The following is a 19,454-nucleotide window of genomic DNA, read 5'->3' as shown; positions in this document are numbered from 1 at the left end:
TCTCTCTGTATATATGTTTGTGTAAATTTGGTGCAGATTCTATTGTTTACTGGATTCGATTCTAGATGAAGCCTAGACCCTTGGGGCACTGGTATCTTGTAGGTTTAGTGGAGAACTGAGATTTTATTTCCTTCCATCAGCATTGCTTAGATAGCGTAGACTAAAATGCCTGTTTGCTGACGGATGAGTTTCAGCTCCTATTGTGCACATTTCAAAGGAAAAGCTTCGTGCTTTGAAAGTCCCAGCCTGTACCAAATGCAAAGCGTTTAAACTTTTCCCAGCAAGTTTTCAAATCCATGCTGCTGTGCATACTTGCTGTTCAAACAAAGAGAGCCTTGTCCAGTGCGCCCTTGGTCTCAGGTGTGATCTATCTGAGGGGCTGAGAGACAGGACCCTTGATTAAAGCCTTGCACGCTGTCCTGGACACACGGCAGAGGCCAACTAATGCAGCACTCCTCATGCACAACACAGTTTTGAATTAAGTGTTACGCGGACTGGGGCATTTTCAAATCATATGCGACTCTTTCATGTATAAAACCAACACGGGTTTGCAAAACGTGAGCAGGGCCGAGGGACATCCGCTTTAGAGCCACTCTTGCTCTGAGCTCAGGTGTTATAGACGGAAAGCGCAGTTCTAAATCCCGCTCACACAGTGATGCCCTTTGTGGCTTAGGTAAGTCGTTTAGCCCGGGCTTCCTTAACCAGTAATCTGCTAACTGGCAGCAATCCATGGGGAAATGCACTTAATTTATTAGGAGTCACAGAGTTTGGAGGGTGAAAGACAAGAACTTGGGGGTGAGACGGTTGGTCTCAGTAGGAAGATTAAGGGGGATTGTAGCTTCACCAGGTGATGCATCTGGCTTGTTTGGGTAGCAAGGGAACTCAACAGCCCTGCTAGTGTAATTGTAGCATTTTTGGGTGAAAAACTTTGGTAGGGGTTAGGGAGGTTATTCTGGGTTAAGGGCCTGCTGAGCAGTAGTGAGTTGAAGCCCCTACACCCACAAAAAATCTGGGCACAGCTTTGTATGTCTGTAATCCCAAGGCTGGGGGGTGGGGCAAGAGACTCCTAAGGGCTCACTCTTCAGCCAGTCTAGCTGAACTAATGAGTTCAAAGTAGAAAACCATAGAGGAAGACACCAAACATCAGCCTCCAGCCTCTCTATGTGCACGGCTGGGTACGTGTGCCACCTCCCCACCGCACCCCACATGCATGTGCAGATACACAGGTGCCGAATATCCACACACAAAGTTCTGTAACTTCTTAAGTATAATTGCTTGGTGTAATCCCCTTAGTAAGAAGAGGATTAGACCTCTCTCTCAGGTCTGGAGACATCTGTAGTTGTCACAGCTGAAGGGAAGAATTAGCCTGGCTTGGTTTCTGTCGCCGTGACACAACGTTGACCAAAAGCAGCTTGGGGAGGAAAGGGTTTATGTGGCTTGCAGGTTACAGTCGCCATTGAGGGAACCCAAGGCAGGGATTCGAGGCAGGAACTAAGGCAGAGACCATGGAGGAGTGGCGCTTCCTGGCTTTCTCCCCGTGGTTTGCTCACCTCTCTTATAGGATCTGGAGTCACCTGTGCAGTGCTCACACTACCCCACACCAATATCTAGTGGAGAAAATGTCTGACAGACACGCCCACAGACAGTGTGATGCAGGCAGTTTCCCGGCTGAGGTCCCCTCTTCCCGAGCGACTCTAGTTTGTGGCCGAGTTGATAAAATACTAGCCAGGACAGGTAACACTGCCCCCCACCCCCTCCACAAGCAGGTGGAGGCTAGGGATATTACCACACACTACATTGTGTAGGAGAGTCCTTGACAGTAAAGGACTATCCCCCCAAGAACGCCTGGGGTATGGAGGCTGAGAAACACTGGCCTCAGGTGAACGTGGGCCTGCTTTATCTCTACCATGGGCTCCAGGTGGAACGCCAGTCTCTGTAGCAAGAAGAGGTTTGATGCAGGGCGTGGAAGCATTCATAGTAGTATTGGGGGAGAACTTCTGGCCGGTTATTTCTCTGCTTTCTTTTTTTTTTTTTAAATCAAGAGTGACTGGAAGGAGGAGGTGGAAATATTGTCAGAGCTAGAGAGTGGAGAGGTACGTTGTGAGACTGTCCAGACTCGGCAGGCCATTCCACTCACGAACTTACGCCCACAGTGGCTATCTGTACGAGACCTGCTCAGGATTGTGCTCATTCGTAATCTAGCACAGATGGGAGAGGGGTTCCTGAGGCCCCACCCTTCCCGGAGGAGTAATTGGCAGTTCAAACTAGGGGTTCCTAGGGCAGAGGTTGTCACTTTCTTCACTGGTGTAGCCACTAGCGAGTGGCTGAATGCAGCAAATAAAGCAAACTGAATTGTGTGGGTCACAAACAAACTAAAACCTTGTGGCAGTAGGACAGGGACTTCTCAGCAAGAAAAGGGGTTCTGTGGGGTTAGGGGGATTAAAGCACATCAGATACATATATGGAATGGACAAAGATACATAAAAATGGTGTAATCTAGCTATTACTAGTTGCTAAATGGTAAATGGTGGATCTAGCTATAAAGTAGACTGTTACTGAGCAGTCAAAGCAATGAAGTGCTGGTTCTTACTGTAACGTGGAGAAACTGTGGACATTCTGCAGTAAGTGAAAGAAACCAGACATAGCTGTGTGAGTCTGTTCTGTGAAATATCCAGAACAGATTAGTGATCACCAGGAATGAGGGGACAGGACACAGAGGGCGAGAGCAACGGATGGGAAGTCTCTTTGGGGGGCAGATGAAAACGTCTTAGAGTTGAGAAGCTCACTGCTACAGTCTGAGTGTAGTACAAAGCGCTGAGGTGTTGGGTTTAACATGGTGACGAGTGTGGCGTATGAATGCTGCTGCCATCCAAGAGAACAAGGACCGAGGAAGCAGTCCCGCTTACTACAGCTCCCACACAGCCCTCCCGCCAGGGATCCTGTGAGGCTCAGACCGGCCTAGCTTGCAGTTTCTGTGTGTAGTCTTTCTCCCAGAACTTTTGGAGGAATGGCTTGTGTGGTGAGCTTCTCCTGGCCTCTGACAGGGGCGAGGAGCAGAGACCCTTGGTCTGCCTTGCTTTGGGCTGTCAGACTCCCGAGTCGGGTAGGACACAGAAGTGTTCTTTTTCTCCGCACTTTCGGTTTTGCAGTTCCCTGCAGCTGATTGATTTAAGATGCTTGTTAAGGGGTCATTGCCTTAGTTTCCCTCCTTCCCACTTGCTGTGCTCTATCCTGCAGCCTGCTCTATCTAAACAGTGTGCCTACAGGAGGGACAGAGCTGTGTGGGGACACTGAAGACAGACTAGTGGCATGTAGCGGGAAAGAAAGCAAAGGACTTGGGAGCAATTTAGCTTCGGAATAATTTCCTATGTGCCTGACCGGAGAGACGGGTACAGACAAAAGCGTGAGCGCAGTCCCACTAGTGTTAAAACTAAAGGGAAACCCTGTCCAGGTGACAGAATTCACTCGGAGGGAGAGTGTGTTGAGTCTGTGCTTTATACACTGAGTTCTACAAACAATATTGTAAGGTAGAACACAGAACTTTAATTTTAGCAAAAATACTTAGAGACTTAGTCTTTGGCAACTCTGACTGTGTGTACTTATTCATAAAGCCCTGGCGCTTGCAGGTCCTTTGGCCTCTGAACCATCTTAGGTTTCTAGAATTCTGTGTCTCTGTCCCTGAAGAATTGGGTCTTTGTTCAAGACCGACAGGATAATAGAGAAGTTTTGAGTTCAGTTAATGCCAACTTCAGGGCTGGAGCCTAAAGACAAGGGTCAGTGAAGAAGTGGAGGCCCTCTGTGTCTCCAAGGAGATAGCCCTGTGATGGCAGCAAAGGGCCTCTGGGTTCCAGCTGAAGTAATATCTGCCCCAGAGCAAATGAAAGTGTGGCCAATGAACTGTTTTTTCTTATGCAGGAAGCCAAAAACCGGCATCTTAATGTTAAACATGGGGGGCCCCGAGACCCTTGGAGACGTTCAGGACTTTCTTCAAAGACTCTTCTTGGACCGAGACCTCATGACACTTCCCATTCAAAAGTAAGATATACTGCGTAAACAGAGCGTGTGTTCTGCGTCTTCTGCATTGCTCCGGCCATGGGCATGGCAACACTGCTGTCTTCTGTTGGAAGGGAGAAGGAAGTGGTGTGTCAACACCTGCAGGGGAAGAGGCGGACAGTGAGCTTGAGCCCTCTCCTCCCCAGAGCCCTGGGAATCGTGGCTGTTTGAGCACAGCCAAAGTCACTTTAAAGTTTCCAAGGTTTTTAAAGCTGTGTTTGTGCTTGGCGGTCACCTCAGCTGGTCGCTCTCTTGTGGGTGGTTATGGCTTCTCACCTCTTCCTTTTATTCTTATTTCCCTACTCCTTTTTTGATAGTTTTCTCTCAAAAGATATTTTGTAATGAAAAATTAATACATGCATATGACTAAATGTGAATAATGTATCTACACTAAAAAGCAAATGTCCCTATCACCTTGAATTCCAGCCGCAGCTAGCCAGATGTCAGTGTTGTTCTATTTGAAGCAATGCATGCATATGTGCGTGTATATCCACCTGTATTTATGTCCCACTTCGTTATACAGATGTGAATGTACTAATGCACCTTACTTGGCCCTTTGTCATTTTTGTTAAAGTATTTTGTTTCATAGCATATTATATAGAGCTGCCTCATTTTCTTCATGACTGTTGAGAATTGTAAAACGATTACTTAACTTATACTTCATTGGTAGACATTACTTACAGTGTAGCAGTAAAACCTGTTTTGGGTACCTCACAGCCCACATATGCAGCCATAACAGGATTAACCCTCATTTTGTTAAATTAAGAGCAATGCGGACTGTGGAGATGTCTCAAAGTTCAGTCCCTGGAACCTATGTCTTTTGTTTTGTTTTGTTTTTTACAAAAAGCTAGCTGTAAGCCCAGCACTGGGGAGGTGGAAACACCCAGATCCTTGGGACAGAATGACCAGCCAACCCAGCTTGCTTTGTGAGTCCCAGGCCAGGGAGAGACCCTGTCTTTAAAAGCTGGTTGGCAGAAGAACGATGTCCAAGGTCATTCTGTGGTTTACATGCAAGCAAGCACATATGTGTGCACACATCTGCACCCAAATGCACACATGCCTCCCAACACAAACACACACACACACACACACACACACACACACACACACACACACATTAAGAGCAATGTATGACACTGAGAATGTAGCTGTGGTAGAGAAGAAATTATGCTAAAAGTTATTTCAGCTTTGGATTCATAGACTCATTTTGTTTGATGGCTTGCTAGTCAGGTCCCAGGATCCCCTCGCTTTGTCTTTACTTTGTTGTCTTAGAATATTACTCACTCACTTGCCTGCTGAGAAATGACTGAAGTGTTTATTCCCAAATGATCTATGTTGTTCATTTTTTCTCACTGTTTGGTGGTGTGCCACCGATGTTGGTGAGCGACTGTAAGTGAGTGTCTTTGCAGAGTCCTTCCAAAGCATCTCAGCCACATTCCAGCCACAGCAGCACAGTCGCCTCTGCTTTGGCTTAAAGAGAGCGCGTGGCAGGTTACAAAGTGTTCTAAGGGCACTTTGAGGGTAGAAGGCGCTGTCTTTGCAATTATAGATAAACTTACCTTAGCCCTAGCACAGAGTGTACCTGGGTGTTCATGGAACTAAATATATTTCTCTGTACAATAGTGAGAGAGTTTTTAAAAAGATTTTATTTTAAGCTGAATGGTGGTGACCCCCACCTTTAATTCCAGCACTTGGACAACAGAAGCAGGCAGATCTCTGTGAGTTTGAGATCACCCTGGTCTATGAAGCAAGTTCCAGGATAGCCGGAGCTACACACAGAGAAACCCTATCTCAGAAAAAAAAAAAGATTTTATTTTAAGTTTGTATTTAAGTATGTGTCTGGGCATGTGTGGGCACAGAGGCTGAGGAATCTAGAGGAGGGCTGTAGAAGTTATAGATGGTTTTGAGCTGTCTAACATGGGTGTTGGGACAGAACTCAAGTCCTCTGCTAGAGCAGAACATGGTCTTAACTGCTAAGCCATCTTTCCAGTCCAGTAGTGAGGTTTTGATGCCCAGGAATTTTGGAATTTAATCCCTGAGGTCTCTGTTTGCTACTACGCTTTCTCATCTCTTCACTCCAGTTCTGTCGCTGTTGAGAGATGTTTCTTGTAATATATAATAGCATCTGTGGTTGTTTTAGGAGAGGAAGTAAGAGCCATGTACTATTTTCTAGAGATCTTTAAGATTGTACCCAGTATGTAATAGATGTGTCAGAAACTGTTGTTTGAGTCCTAGTCTTTACATTGCTCCACTGAAACCCTTTTCATCACACGAATTTCTTTTTTATATTTTATTTAGCGTATGTGTGGGTGTGTACATGCCGTGGATGGACCCATATGACAGAAGAGAGCCATTCAACTGCTGCCAGTTGTCCTCTGACCATCATATTTGTGCCAGAGTGCATACACACATGGACATTTGCATACACACATGTATATTTGCATACACACATGTACATTTGCATACACACATGTACATTTGCACGCGCACACACACGCACACACACTAAATAGTAAGCATAACAAAAAACGCTTTTAAAAAGAGCCCTGTGTGAGTTAGACTTGGTGATGCAAGAAACTGGAGAAACAGTATCCAGGGCCAGGCTCAGCAACATTGTGAGTTCAAGGGTAGTCGACATCACATGGTGAGAGTCTGTCTCAAAATTAAAACCAAATCAGGATGGTCCTGGACTTGAGCTCAGTGGCAGAATCCTTGACTATTATGGATGAGGACACTGATTCAGTCCCCAGCGTCATGAAACCAGTGTACACTTCCTGTGCTTTCTCTCCTAATTCTTGTTAGGTGCAGAGTCAGCACACAGGGTGGTAGTTAGCAGCATCCAGGTCAGGGGTGTCAGGTACGCAGGATGTGCAGGCTGTGTTCCTCGAACACTTGTGGAGTGCAGAGGTGAACTCTCACGACAGTATTCCTAAAGACAAGTTCTATTAGGCTCTTTAAATTTTCTTCTCTCTTCTTTATCGAGTAGAAAATGTATCTCGGATTACAAAGGTCGAATAAAAGCCACTTACCTATATGTTTAATGATTTAGTAAGCTGGCGCCATTCATCGCCAAACGCCGAACCCCCAAAATTCAAGAACAGTATCGCAGGATTGGAGGTGGATCCCCCATCAAGATGTGGACTTCCAAGCAAGGAGAAGGCATGGTGAAGCTGCTGGATGAGCTGTCCCCTGACACAGGTGTGTATTCTCATTACTACAGTGCCAGGTTTGCTAAAGTAGAAATTCAGAGTCAGATGTGCTGGTGCATGCCTGTAATCCCAGCATGCAGGAGGCAGAGGCAGGATGATTCTCTGCATCAGCAATGTGTGTGTGTGTGCATGTGTGTTATGTGGTGCATGTGTGCATGTTTGTAACTGTGGGAACACATGTGTATGTGGAGACCCAAAGTTAGTATGTTTGGTGTCTTCCTCGATTTCTTTCCATTTTATATGCTGAGGCAGGGTCTTTCAGTTTTACCCAGAGCTCACCAATCCAGTTAGTCTAAGCTAGCTGGTTTCTTCCGGGATCTCTTACCTCTGCCTCCTACATACTGGTGACTTCCTGACTTGCCCAGCTTTTTATGTGGTTACCAGGGCTCTGAACTCCAGTCATCATGTGTGTACTACTGATCCATTCCCCTGGTCTAGTACTAGCAACTATTGATTTGTGAGTTTCTATAATATATATACTACATGGTCATTTGACTACTGAGTTCTTATGATACTATCCTCCAACTATAGACCCTTTTAAAATTACTGCCAATGTTACAAATACACCAAAAAGTTGGAAAGTGTTTCAAAAGGAAGTTGAGGTGAAGTTGAGCTAGATTGTAAAGAAGAAGCAACACCCCATACACAGAAGATGGGTAAGGCTGTTGCAATGGCCCTTTCTTCTAGTTGGATAGTAATTAGATGAGCATTTAGAAAAGGAGCTAGCCTGTAACTCAAAGTGTGAGTCCCTGAGCAATCTTCCGCCCTGCTTTCAGCTCCACGCTGCCACCACTGTGAGGCTGTGAATTGCCGTGTTGGCCTAACTCCAATGGCACACACCTGGTAACTGTGAGACCCTCTCCATAGACTGAGACACTAACTGCGGGAATGAGCTACAGGTGCCACATTCATTCCCATCCGAGGTGCACTTGATTGCAGGACACGTAGTTTCGTATAATACTCAAGCATGGGCCAGTGTGAGTGTCCTAGTTTGCTTCCTATCGCTGTGATACCATGCTGACCAGAAGCAGCTTGGGGAGGAAAGGGTTTATTTCATTTTGTATTTTCCTCTAAAATCCATCACTGAGGGAAGCCAAGGCAGGAACTTGGAGGCAGCGATTGAAGCAGAGACCACGGAGGAATGCTGCTTCCCTGTTGGTTCTCCGTGGCTTGCCCAGCCTGCTTTCATAGACCATCCAGGACCTCCTGCCCAGGGTCACTGTCAGTAGTGAGCTTGGCCATCCCATATCAGTCAACCATCAAGAAAATGGCCCACCAGTGGGCGTGGGCCTATGGGAGATTGCCAAGTTGCACAGTGGGCCAGCCCTGCGCAGCGGGCTGGAGTAGTAGCTCAACTGCGTGGGGCAAGAAGAGGGCGGCAGTGGCATGGGCTCAGACTACATTAGGTGCTAAACTGTAGTAGTGCCAAAGACTTCTGCAATAGCCCGGAATGGAGTATAACAAAGGTTTATTTATTTGGGGATAAATTCACAGTAAGATGCAGTCTTCTGCGTGTGCTGGGAACTGGAAACTCAACCCAGCAGAGAAAACCACTCCCCACCTCTCGTATACTTTTTGTCTGTATTTATAGTACATGAGAGCATGCCCAAACTGGGCCAGTATCTGAAAGGTTATTGAGAAATTTGAAACAGGGTCTCACTATGTTTCTCTGGCTATCCCAAAACTATCTATATCTATATCTATATCTATATCTATATCTATATCTATATCTATATCTATATCTATATCTATATCTATATCATCATCTATATCTATATCTATATCATCATCTATATCATCATCTATATCATCATCTATATCATCATCTATATCATCATCTATATCTATATCTACTAGTCTGGCCTCAAACTCACAGAGATCCTCCTTCTGAGGGCTGGGATTAAATAAAGGCTGTACCACCTTGTCCAGGTAGGTACTAGTTTGTTTGTTTTTTTCCCCTCCTGATGTTTCTTTAGTCTTTTTATGCCTAGTGAGAACAGATAACAAAGAATAAAGCTTGCACTTTAAAGATTAAACATTAATAAAAGGTAGGAAGGTAGGACCGCTGATCTCAGAATAACTGAGTGCCCTGTTGCCTGCTAAAAGATGGACAAGATGCCAGGAATACCCTAACTTGCTCGCCGTAGCAGCATTGTAGAAAATTAGGTTAGTCGTTCATTGTTCTGGCCATTACATTATGTTTGGTGACTCTGAGGAATCTATATAAAGATTAATACCTTCTCCTTCCCACTTGTGCTTCCTAATAGCACCTCACAAATACTATATTGGATTCCGGTACGTCCATCCTTTGACAGAAGAAGCGATCGAAGAGATGGAGAGAGATGGCCTAGAAAGGGCCATTGCGTTCACACAGTACCCACAGTTCAGCTGCTCCACCACAGGTAAGGACAGCTCGAAAGTGTCTATAGCCCTGGCAGAGCTAGCCCAGAAGTCTGAGTATTGAAGGGATTTGCGATTTGAATGGCAGATCTGGTCAAGTGTCTTCTTGACACTTAAGAGTTCAGGTCAGTCACTTTGAAATCGTATGCTTCGTGTGCTTCTGGAATTATTGGCCTGTCTGCTGAGGTTACAAATGGTGGCTGGAAGGTGTGGCTATGCTTGGGTGCTGCTTTAATACAGTTGCTTAAAAGAGCAACAATGAACCTTAATTACTTTCTAGGATTGTATCTTAACCTTGTTTTTATGTCTACCATGAAATTCTTCTTAAGGGAGTAAAGTGGATGACTGTTCTCATTTTGAAAGCAGAAGTATCCATATGGAAATATGGAAATACTGCTATTTTATTTTTGTGTCTATCTTCAGTTATGGGTTAGTTACTGGTTAACTTAAAATCTATCCTGTCCAGTTGGGGTGGCTCACACCTCTAATCCCAGGCAGAGGCAGGCTGTATTTGAGACTAGTTTGATCCATAGAGTGAGTTCCAGGCCAGCCAAGGTTACATGGTAAAAGCCTATCACAAAAAAAATAAACAAACAAATAAACAGAAACAAAACAAAAAACCCAAAAAACTAACAACCAAAACCAAAACACAACAACAAACAAAAACTAACATGAGGGCTCAAATGAACATTTTACAGACTTTCTGTGTTCTTGGTTTTTGGAATGTATTACTCTTTGCTGTTCTCTGCACATTTGACTGAATATGAAACGTAAGTTTGGAAAACTGTATATTCTTTCTTTCTTTGCTTGCTTTTTGCTTTTTTGAGCCAGGTCTCACTGTGTAGAGGCTAACCTTGAACTCATGAGATCTGTCTGCCTCTGCCTTCTGAATGCTGAGATCAAAGGCATGTACCACCATACCTTGCTAGGAAGCTGTTTTTGGCTACATTTCTTGTGTCTAGACCCTCCCCCTTTTAAATTTTTGTAGGTTTTATTTGTATGTACACCTACCACGTTGGAGTGCCATATGTAGGTGGTGGTGTTTCCCCCTTCCTGATTACCCTCTCCTAAATATACATATAGAAGCTTATATAAATTACAAATGCTTGGCCAATAGCTCTGGCTTATTACTAACTAGCTCTTATAATTTAACCCATTTCTATCCATCCATGAAGTGCCCCAAGGTTCATGGCCTTTAGCTTTATCCCATTATGTGTGTCTGACTCGTTGAACATCTGGCTGGTGACTCCTTTGACTCTGCTCTTTCTCTTCCCATCCTTTTTTGGTTTGGCTTTCCTGCTTAACCATATCGTGCCCAGCAACTGGTTAGTTAGCTTCTTGATTAAACCAATCAGAGCATAATTTACACAGAGTACAGAAGGATTTTTTCACAGCACTTGATTATAGGTAAAGCTTTATTATTACCCACAAGTATATTTGTATTCTCTCAATGACTTGGATCAGTGCATTTATATTCCCAGTTTGCCTTTGAATATTAGTGTTATTATGCCTATAAGGAAAAACAAAAGGCTATGGAGGAAACATTCCAAGTGTCGTGTGCCTTAATTGGTGAGGCACACAGACTGTGTGCGTTCATGTATGTGTGTGTGTGTGTGTGTGTGTGTGTGTGTGTGTGTAGAGAGAGAGAGAGCACCTGTTAAAATGCCCAATCTTGCTCATACACCAGGAAATCTGAACTGTGATTTACTGTGGGAACCTACAGTTTTAAAATATCTAGTTATGTATTGTATTATTGGAGAATGAGTCAGATCTTAGAATTTTCAAGACATATTTTTATTTTGCTTTGCACAATGACCCTTGACTTGGAGCTGTCTGCTCTCCGCAGTTTGTAAGTTGCAGTTGTTACTTGTGTGGCTGCAGATGCGCTCTGCCCACAGATGGTTCCCGCGGTGTGGCCAGGGCTCAGGGCACAAGCAGCCTTTCTCTAGTGCATCTCGTGTGTAAGGACCAAACATCTGTACTTCTGAGCTATGAATATTTTAGGAAACATTTATTCTTGGAGGCCAATAGTCTCCTTTTGCCTCTGTGTCCTTTGAACAGACACGTGTGTCCTATGTATTTCTCATGGCATCTTTCTCCCTTCTGTCCCCCCCTTCTTAATTACTTCTTCCAGTAGTGCATTGACTGTTGTCCAGTGACAGGAGGGAGCTGATGTGGCTGTGTGGCTCCCAGAAGCCCTTTTGTACGTCAGAAACCGATGCCCAGAAGCGCAGTGTGAATATGATGAGATGCTTTGATTTCTTTGGAAATTATTTTTGTCCCTCAAATTTAGATTCTCTTACATCACTGTTTCTACTTATTGAATTAAGCCCGTTGGTTTTTTCTTTTTTAATGCAAGTTGAATCTTAACCTGAACAAACAATTTAAGTTAAACTGTGGCTCTGTCCCGAGTAAGCTTTTTAAAGTGGCAGCTTAACTATGATTCCTGTGGTAAGGAGCCCAGGAAACTGGCGATAGGCAGCACTCAGGGGTGTTGGAACTTGCTTTGTGTGACACTGAGTAAGAAGGCCCTGTTAGGGTTGGTTTGTAGGCTTTCTGGTTTGACCCCAGCGTCAGGTTGCCAGCCCTCTCCTGGACTTCGGTTGTCATCATAGTCACCTTTCACACAGAAACACAGCTTTTGTTAGGTTACCTGCCAGAGTGCAGCGTCTGTTTCCTTCCTTCCAGGGAATGGTACATTTTGTAAAAATTGATTAAATGTGGGCTTTTCGACCCCTTGCTAGGCTGCTTGCCCTGTGATTGCACCTTTAGAAAGGGTGGCTCTGAAGCTTTCAATTGAGAAATAGTTAACTTGTAATACTGACTGGAAATGTCCAAAATGCTCTACATATGGAATTATGCATATTCTAACCCAAAAACTTTGTAAAATGCAGCAGCTCTAACGGAAAATGCCAGGAAACCGCTGCAAGAGAAAGACACAAAGCAGCATCAGCATGCTGGGATAACAGCCCACTTGTGTCTTTCTTCCTCACCCCCTACACTGCCTGTAATGGGGCTGATTCCGGTCGTAATGGGAGCGCTTTTCTTCACATGCTCTCAATTTTAAGACTTGGTCCCTGCAAAGTCACAATAGCTGGCGTCTCGTAAACTCCCAGCCGCACATCTCTCCGTGGCAATGGCCTCAATAGTCTCTGAAGGTCTGTTGAAATTGATTGCTCTTTAGTGATCTTCGTCTGCAGGGTAGTTAAATCTATATGCATTTTAGAGTATTGAAAAGATCGTAATTAGACTGGGTTTCTGTATAGACACAGCTGCCTACTCTGGACTTACAATTATTGCCCTTACTAGTCTGTTGTATTTTCTACCACAATCAAGTGTGTCTACTAAATGGCTCCCTTGTATTTTAGGCAGCAGCTTAAATGCCATTTACAGATACTATAACGAGATGGGACGGAAGCCCACCATGAAGTGGAGCACAATTGACAGGTGGCCCACGCATCCCCTCCTCATCCAGGTGTGTATGCCCGCCCGCCAGCAGCCTCTGTCCTCACAGCCTCTAGTGCGAGGCAGCTCTGCTCTGCTCGAGGTGGTTCTGACCCTGCTGGTCTCTTGCTTACCTTCCATGCTGGGAGTTAAAGCCACGCCTTTAGACTTTTTACCTGTCATGGAAATCGACGCTAAATTTAAGGCTAAGATGGTGAGACTCTTGTCTCTGCAGATTATACATTGGTACCATTGTTATATTTTGAGTTTTGTATTTTTCAGTGACCAAAAGAGCATTAATGATTATATCAATACACAGTATTTCCATTAACTTACATACTTGGATTGGATGGCCAACAAATTTAAATCCTTTAAAATATCAAAAGATTAAAAAGTACAGACAGTAGAGATGCATATTCAGACACAGGAAAGTAAACATTTCAGTGGGGGAAGTCGCATAGATCAAAAGAAAATGCTCATTTATCCTGTACACTTATCTTTGTAATATTTTGTCAATGGCTACTTTATTTTAGAAGAATCAGTTAAAAATTACAACTATAAATTCAATAGTTTTGAATTGGTATTATTTTATTCTTTTGCGCTATTTTAGGTTGAGAAATATAGAAGTGGTTTGGACTATCGTTTGATTTATTTTATTTTCCTTGACTATTCTGTAATGGGGCAAAAATACCTGCAAAGAGCGGCAGCACTTCACACCTGTGACCACTAGATGGTGCTAGACGGCATTAAAATCAGGCCGGCTTTCCCCAGAGCGGTGTCCTGTGGGTAGGGAAAGGGTTAACACTTGTGTTGGAGTAGAAACTAGAAAGCGGTCCCCTAGGGATGGGTGTCGCTGTGGGCTGTGTGTGTGTCCAGCGGTCGCCGTTCTCCCGGGTCCAGCCAGGGGTAACTGGAGTGCCTAAGGCCCCGACCGCTGCTGCGGCTGGGAAGGAGGGGGTATTTCAGGTCTGCACTGACATGTGGCACGGGAAGAGGGGTCTGCACAGCATCTGCCTGCCCTGATCGAGGGAGTAATTAGATTTGCATTAAAATTCAGCCCTTTGAAAAGGGGGAAGCAGAAAGATGGAAAGGTCTCTTAACCGAGGAAGTCTCTGTTCATAAAATGAAAGGGAATTTTAGAGGCATTTATCTGCCCTCCTGGATGGTGTGATTGAAGGCTCTGAGAGGCCGTGCTGCTTTTATTCTGCACGGGGGCTGTGCACAGAAAATCCTGCAGATGGCTTTAGGTGATTTAAGTAGCACTTCTATTTGTCCGTGCCGCTTGAGTTTTGAAGATGGCTTAGTGACTCTCGCAAGCCCTAAGGAACTATGTTCTTACTTGCAATTTTACAAGCCCAGGAAAGGAAAGGAAGGGGGGGCAAACCCCTAAAAATCTAGTCTCAATGCAACTAAAACCATGGCCTTAAATCCACATTTCTGCATGTTAGCAGCACTACCTACTCAAAATAGCCATAGTATTACCATTTCTTTAGTACCGCTTTTTTTTAAAATATTTATTTATTTGTTATGTATGCAATATTCTGTCTGTGTATATGCCTGCAGGCCAGAAGAGGGCACCAGACCCTGTTACAGATGGTTGTGAGCCACCATGTGGTTGCTGGGAATTGAACTCAGGACCTTTGGAAGAGCAGGCAATGCTCTTAACCTCTGAGCCATCTCTCCAGCCCCCTTTAATACCGCTCTTTATCTGGCCGCTGGAGTAGTTGTGGTAAATGTATGTTCCAGGCTGCTACGTAAACTTTACAGTGGCTACTTTATGTAGGCTGTTCTCTAAAAATAATCCGGAGAAGGCCTGCTCTCTAAACATTATGAGCACTATAAAAACACAGCTTTTGTTTGTACCAAATATTGTCACACTTACAATATGGAGATGAGGGAAAAGGGGAGAGAGGCAAACAGTATTAGATACTGTTTCTAGGTATCATTTTGTAGAGTATTTGCTTACCAAATTTGTGAGTTCTGGAATGGTAAATATCTCAGTATTCTTAGGGACTGGTTTGAAACCTACAGTACCTCAGCTCCAAGTTGCTGTGATTCTGCCGAGTTGTTCTTTAAATTTTATTTGTACATGCAAAGTAATTGCAAGAGTAATAGTTAGAAGGGTTATGTGACAGGAGAGAAGGCTCCCTGGTTAAGAGCACACACCACTGCTCCAGTTCCGTTCCCAGCACCCTCCTCAGGTGGCTCTCAGCCGCTGCAGCTCCAGCTCCAGGGGATCTGCAGGATCCTCACACACACGCACATATGCCACCCCATACACAAATATACATAATTAAAAATAAAGTAAAGGCAGGAGAGATGGCTCTGTGGTTTAGAGCACTGGCTGCTCTTGCATAGGACTCACAGCCTGAGTTCCAGTACCCACATGGGCAGCTCACAACCATTAGTAACTCCAGTCCCAGGGGATCTGATGGCCTCCTCTGGCTTCCATGTACCAAGTATTCACGTGGTGCACAGCCATATATGCAGATGAATGCACAAAATAAGTAAAATCTTTTAAAAATGATATAATTAATTGCTATCTATTCTTCACTCATATTCATGTGTTAACATTTGTTTCATTTAACCTATCATTTACATGCTCTCTGTATGTGTATATATGTATATGTCCACATATATTTTTTTCTGAACTGCCTAAGAACAGATAAACACATACACATGCACACCTTAAGATCAGGGCTGTTCTTTTAAGATAACCACAATACATAATTCCACCGCAGTTTGTTTTAACACTTGATATTCAACTCCTGTCTAATTTCTCGTCACATTCCATTTTTCTCAGTTGACCGACTTCTGTCTCTTGATACATTTTCCTTATGAACCAAATGGCCAGGAATGATTCAAGTGTAAGATGAAAGAAAGCCCTTTGAGATCTGGTGTTTCAGCACCTACCCATGAGACTCAGCAAGTGCCAAGGAGAAGCGAGAGGGAGCCGGTCTGGCGGACAGAGGTCTGAAGGCAGCAGGACCTGGATTCTAGTCCGCGTTCACACATATGGCTGGGCAGCCCTCCCATGACCACATCTTGTCCCCCTCTGCGTATTTAATGGGGCTGTACAGCCTGTCATCCGTCAAGAAGCTTGTGAGGAGGATTGCTTTGGACTCGTATGAAAGATGTCATAAAAAATAGACGAGTATTTTCTAATTTCTCTCCTATTTCTGGCTAATGTATTTTAGTGTGATAAGCCTGAGAGCCAAAGTAAGGAAGATTTAGAAAGACCCCGTAAGCTGTTTTCCTGCTAACAGAGCAAATGTGAGATCTTAAAACAACTTCTCCTTCCCATCTGTGTTTCCTTTCCATCTGGAAGTGTGCCCTGCTCTTCCCGAGGGGAAGCAACCTCGGCATTCGTTTGCAGAGAGCCATTAGTGAGCGTTAGAAGTTTCCCATCAAATTCCCTAGGCCCCCTAAACCATTGCCATCCATTCTGAAGCTGAACCAAATCAAAGAGACTGTACTGTTTGCATTTTTTTTCAAAAAGAGGTAGAGTTCCAGATTTGGAAGATTACCCTGAGATATTTGGTATCGCTCTCATTTCTGAGATGCTTCCTTCCTTCCCTCCTTTCCCTTCTCACTGCCTTCTCCCCCATTCTTGGGTTTCCTACAGTGCTTTGCAGACCACATTCTGAAGGAACTGGACCATTTTCCACGTGAGAAGAGAAGCGAGGTGGTCATTCTGTTTTCTGCCCACTCCCTGCCAATGTCTGTAAGTAAGAACATTTTGTTAGGTGACCTAGCAGTAAAAGATAGGGTTGTTTTACTTTCTAAGCGTGTAAAATGGACCTGGCTCCATTTTGCCCTCAACTCAGTGCAAGAATGAATTCTAAAATCCCAGCCGTAGCTTGCTCATAGATTCATTTTCTGAAACCTCCCAGCAATTAATTCGATGCACAATATTACAAACAGATCTCTTATTAATAGCCATTAATATTAGCTGGAAGGTTCATTCATATGTAAGGATTTCCATCAAGTGTACCCGCTAAGCCTTGTGCTTTTGCCTGCTGTGTGGAAGGAGAACAATGTGCAGTTTCTGTATGCGAAACTGTGTAGCCAGCTCCATTCCCACTAAACCCAATTCTCTCTTCAAGACTTAGCAGAGGCCTGTGCTTTCTAGGGAACCAATCTGGTTTCGAATTCATTAACACTAGGGACCACAGTGTGACCAGAGAATACACAGCACAGAGCTTGTGACCCTTGGCTCATCATATTATAGCAGGTTGTTCACTGAAATGTCACCTCCTCTGCCATGGCGGTTGCATTTCAGGAAACATGGCTATACCAGGCTAGTAGGGTGTTTGAAAGATCTTGGACTCAGTGCCCAGTTTCATCTGTTCAGAACTATGATCCTGTCCCACGAACACCATTTTCTGTGCCATAGAGGTGGGAGATTACATTTGCTTAACGTGCCATTGGTCTGAACCACATGATTAACGGCACCAACCAACGTAGGTGGTGGGTACCATGTTGCTCCTGGATGATCACCGGAGTCAAGCCCTGTGCCCCTCGCTTGCAAGATGCAGCCACGATATCAGTGACAAGTGGCTTTAAGGGAAATCGCTCCCTTTGGAAGCCTGTCTCTTTCGTTTCCGTGGTATCACAACTCCTTTTTAGTGTCATGCAAAGCCTTTCAAGGATCCATTCTAGGTACCAGAGGGAAGCTCCAGAGAGGGCAGATGAATGCTTACACTGGAACATCCCAGGAGCCGCCTCACAGTGGATACAGCCTGTAGCAGTTATTGTTATACAGTGCCAGAGGCAGCCTTGTATTTCTTTCATCCTTCTACATTTATGTTTCTAATGATTATATGGCCACCAGTAATATCATAATGTATTTTCTTAGTTATTCCATTTCCTCAGTACAGTATTTATCGGGCACTTATTATATATATCAGATGTGGGGATGATGTAAACAGGCAAAACCTTTGTTCACGTACAGTAACAGGGAAAGATAATTAACATAATATGAAGGAAAATACCGTGGTAGAGCAGGCGGTAATGAACACCATAAAGCAGAGGGCTGGAGTTAGGGAGTCAGTGTCCCACGAAGGATGAAAAGAGTTAGAATAAAAATGTGTGCTGAATATCTTCAAAGGTTTCTAGTAGGCTTTCCCGTTGGGAGCGCGCTCCTCACTGCTCACAGTCATCTTGCTGCTGTCAGCTGTCAAGGAAGGGAGGAGAGATCCCGAGTAGAAGACATAGATCGTATGGTTCATAGCTGAACCAGTAGACCTTGTCCGTCTTCCCCGAACGGCATCTTCTTTGGGATCTTGTAGCTGACCAAATTCCTTTGCCAATGAATAGCGGAACCAAAGAACTTTCCCAACAGTACTCAGATTCGATTGTCATTAGTATTCAGGGGACAGCAAGGTGGGGGGTGTGGTTCATGCTCATCTTGTCTCTGCACGGCCAGTGGTTCTTGGCACCCTTCACCGTGTCGGTGACGCATGTTACTCTGTCTCCACCGCAGGTTGTCAACAGAGGGGACCCCTATCCCCAAGAAGTAGGTGCCACTGTCCACAAAGTCATGGAAGAGCTAGGCTACCCGAACCCCTACCGACTGGTATGGCAGTCCAAGGTAGGTACCTTTCATACATTTTTAGACTATCATCTCTTGAAAATATGCTTTATCATTTATTTATAAATGGGAATTTGAGCTCTTCCATGCCGGCAAGCTGTTCTGTAAGTCAACTGCTCACTGTAGATAGAAGGGTGAATTGAGCCACCGGGGGAGTTCCATCAGCTAATATCTGACTTTTAGCATTAGCGGAAGAAACTGTTTATTTGTACCATTGGCCTCTGGAAGGATTCAAGCTTCAGTGTGAAAATGACTCAAGCCCATTCAAGGAGGTGTAGGAGGGGCTCTCACCTGGATGGACACGTGTGTGCTCTGTGTGTGTTGGGGGCCGTGGCGGTAATATGTTATTGACCATGTCTGCATTGGTCCTCCTTTCTCATAGGTTGGCCCAGTACCCTGGTTGGGTCCTCAAACAGATGAAGCTATCAAAGGGCTTTGTGAGAGGGGGAGGAAAAATATCCTTTTGGTCCCAATAGCGTTTACCAGTGATCATATTGAGACGCTTTATGAACTGGATATTGAGTATTCCCAAGTGTTGGCCAAGAAGGTAAGTGTACCTCTATGGCTTCTTAGTCCCACCATGATGTTTTAACAGGATGTCTTCTCTTCAGTTATCAATTTAAAAAAATTACTGTTATGGGGATGGGTGTGGTGTAACAGTCCTTTAATCCCAGCGCTAGAAGACAGAGGCAAGCAGATCTCTGTGAATTCAAGGCCAGTCTTCTACTTAGTGAGCTCCAGGCCAACCAAAGCTA

The 19,454-nt window shown here is 44.5% G+C and overlaps 1 protein-coding gene across 1 annotated transcript in view; it reads left to right on the top strand.

The window, feature by feature from the left end:
- The window catches only part of Fech (ferrochelatase), a 32,950-nt gene that overhangs the window by 8,815 nt on the left and 4,681 nt on the right, over positions 1-19,454 (top strand). The window contains exons 3-9 of the mRNA XM_005356198.2: positions 3,916-4,035; positions 7,103-7,251; positions 9,530-9,664; positions 13,031-13,137; positions 16,732-16,830; positions 18,592-18,699; positions 19,082-19,246. Of these exons, the coding sequence (XP_005356255.1) occupies positions 3,916-4,035; positions 7,103-7,251; positions 9,530-9,664; positions 13,031-13,137; positions 16,732-16,830; positions 18,592-18,699; positions 19,082-19,246 (883 nt within the window). The remainder of the gene's footprint in view (positions 1-3,915; positions 4,036-7,102; positions 7,252-9,529; positions 9,665-13,030; positions 13,138-16,731; positions 16,831-18,591; positions 18,700-19,081; positions 19,247-19,454) is intronic.

Source organism: Microtus ochrogaster, chromosome 18 (genome assembly GCF_000317375.1).
Source record: "Microtus ochrogaster isolate Prairie Vole_2 chromosome 18, MicOch1.0, whole genome shotgun sequence".
Lineage (NCBI taxonomy): Eukaryota > Metazoa > Chordata > Mammalia > Rodentia > Cricetidae > Microtus > Microtus ochrogaster.
This window is presented reverse-complemented; position numbering and strand designations above follow the sequence as displayed.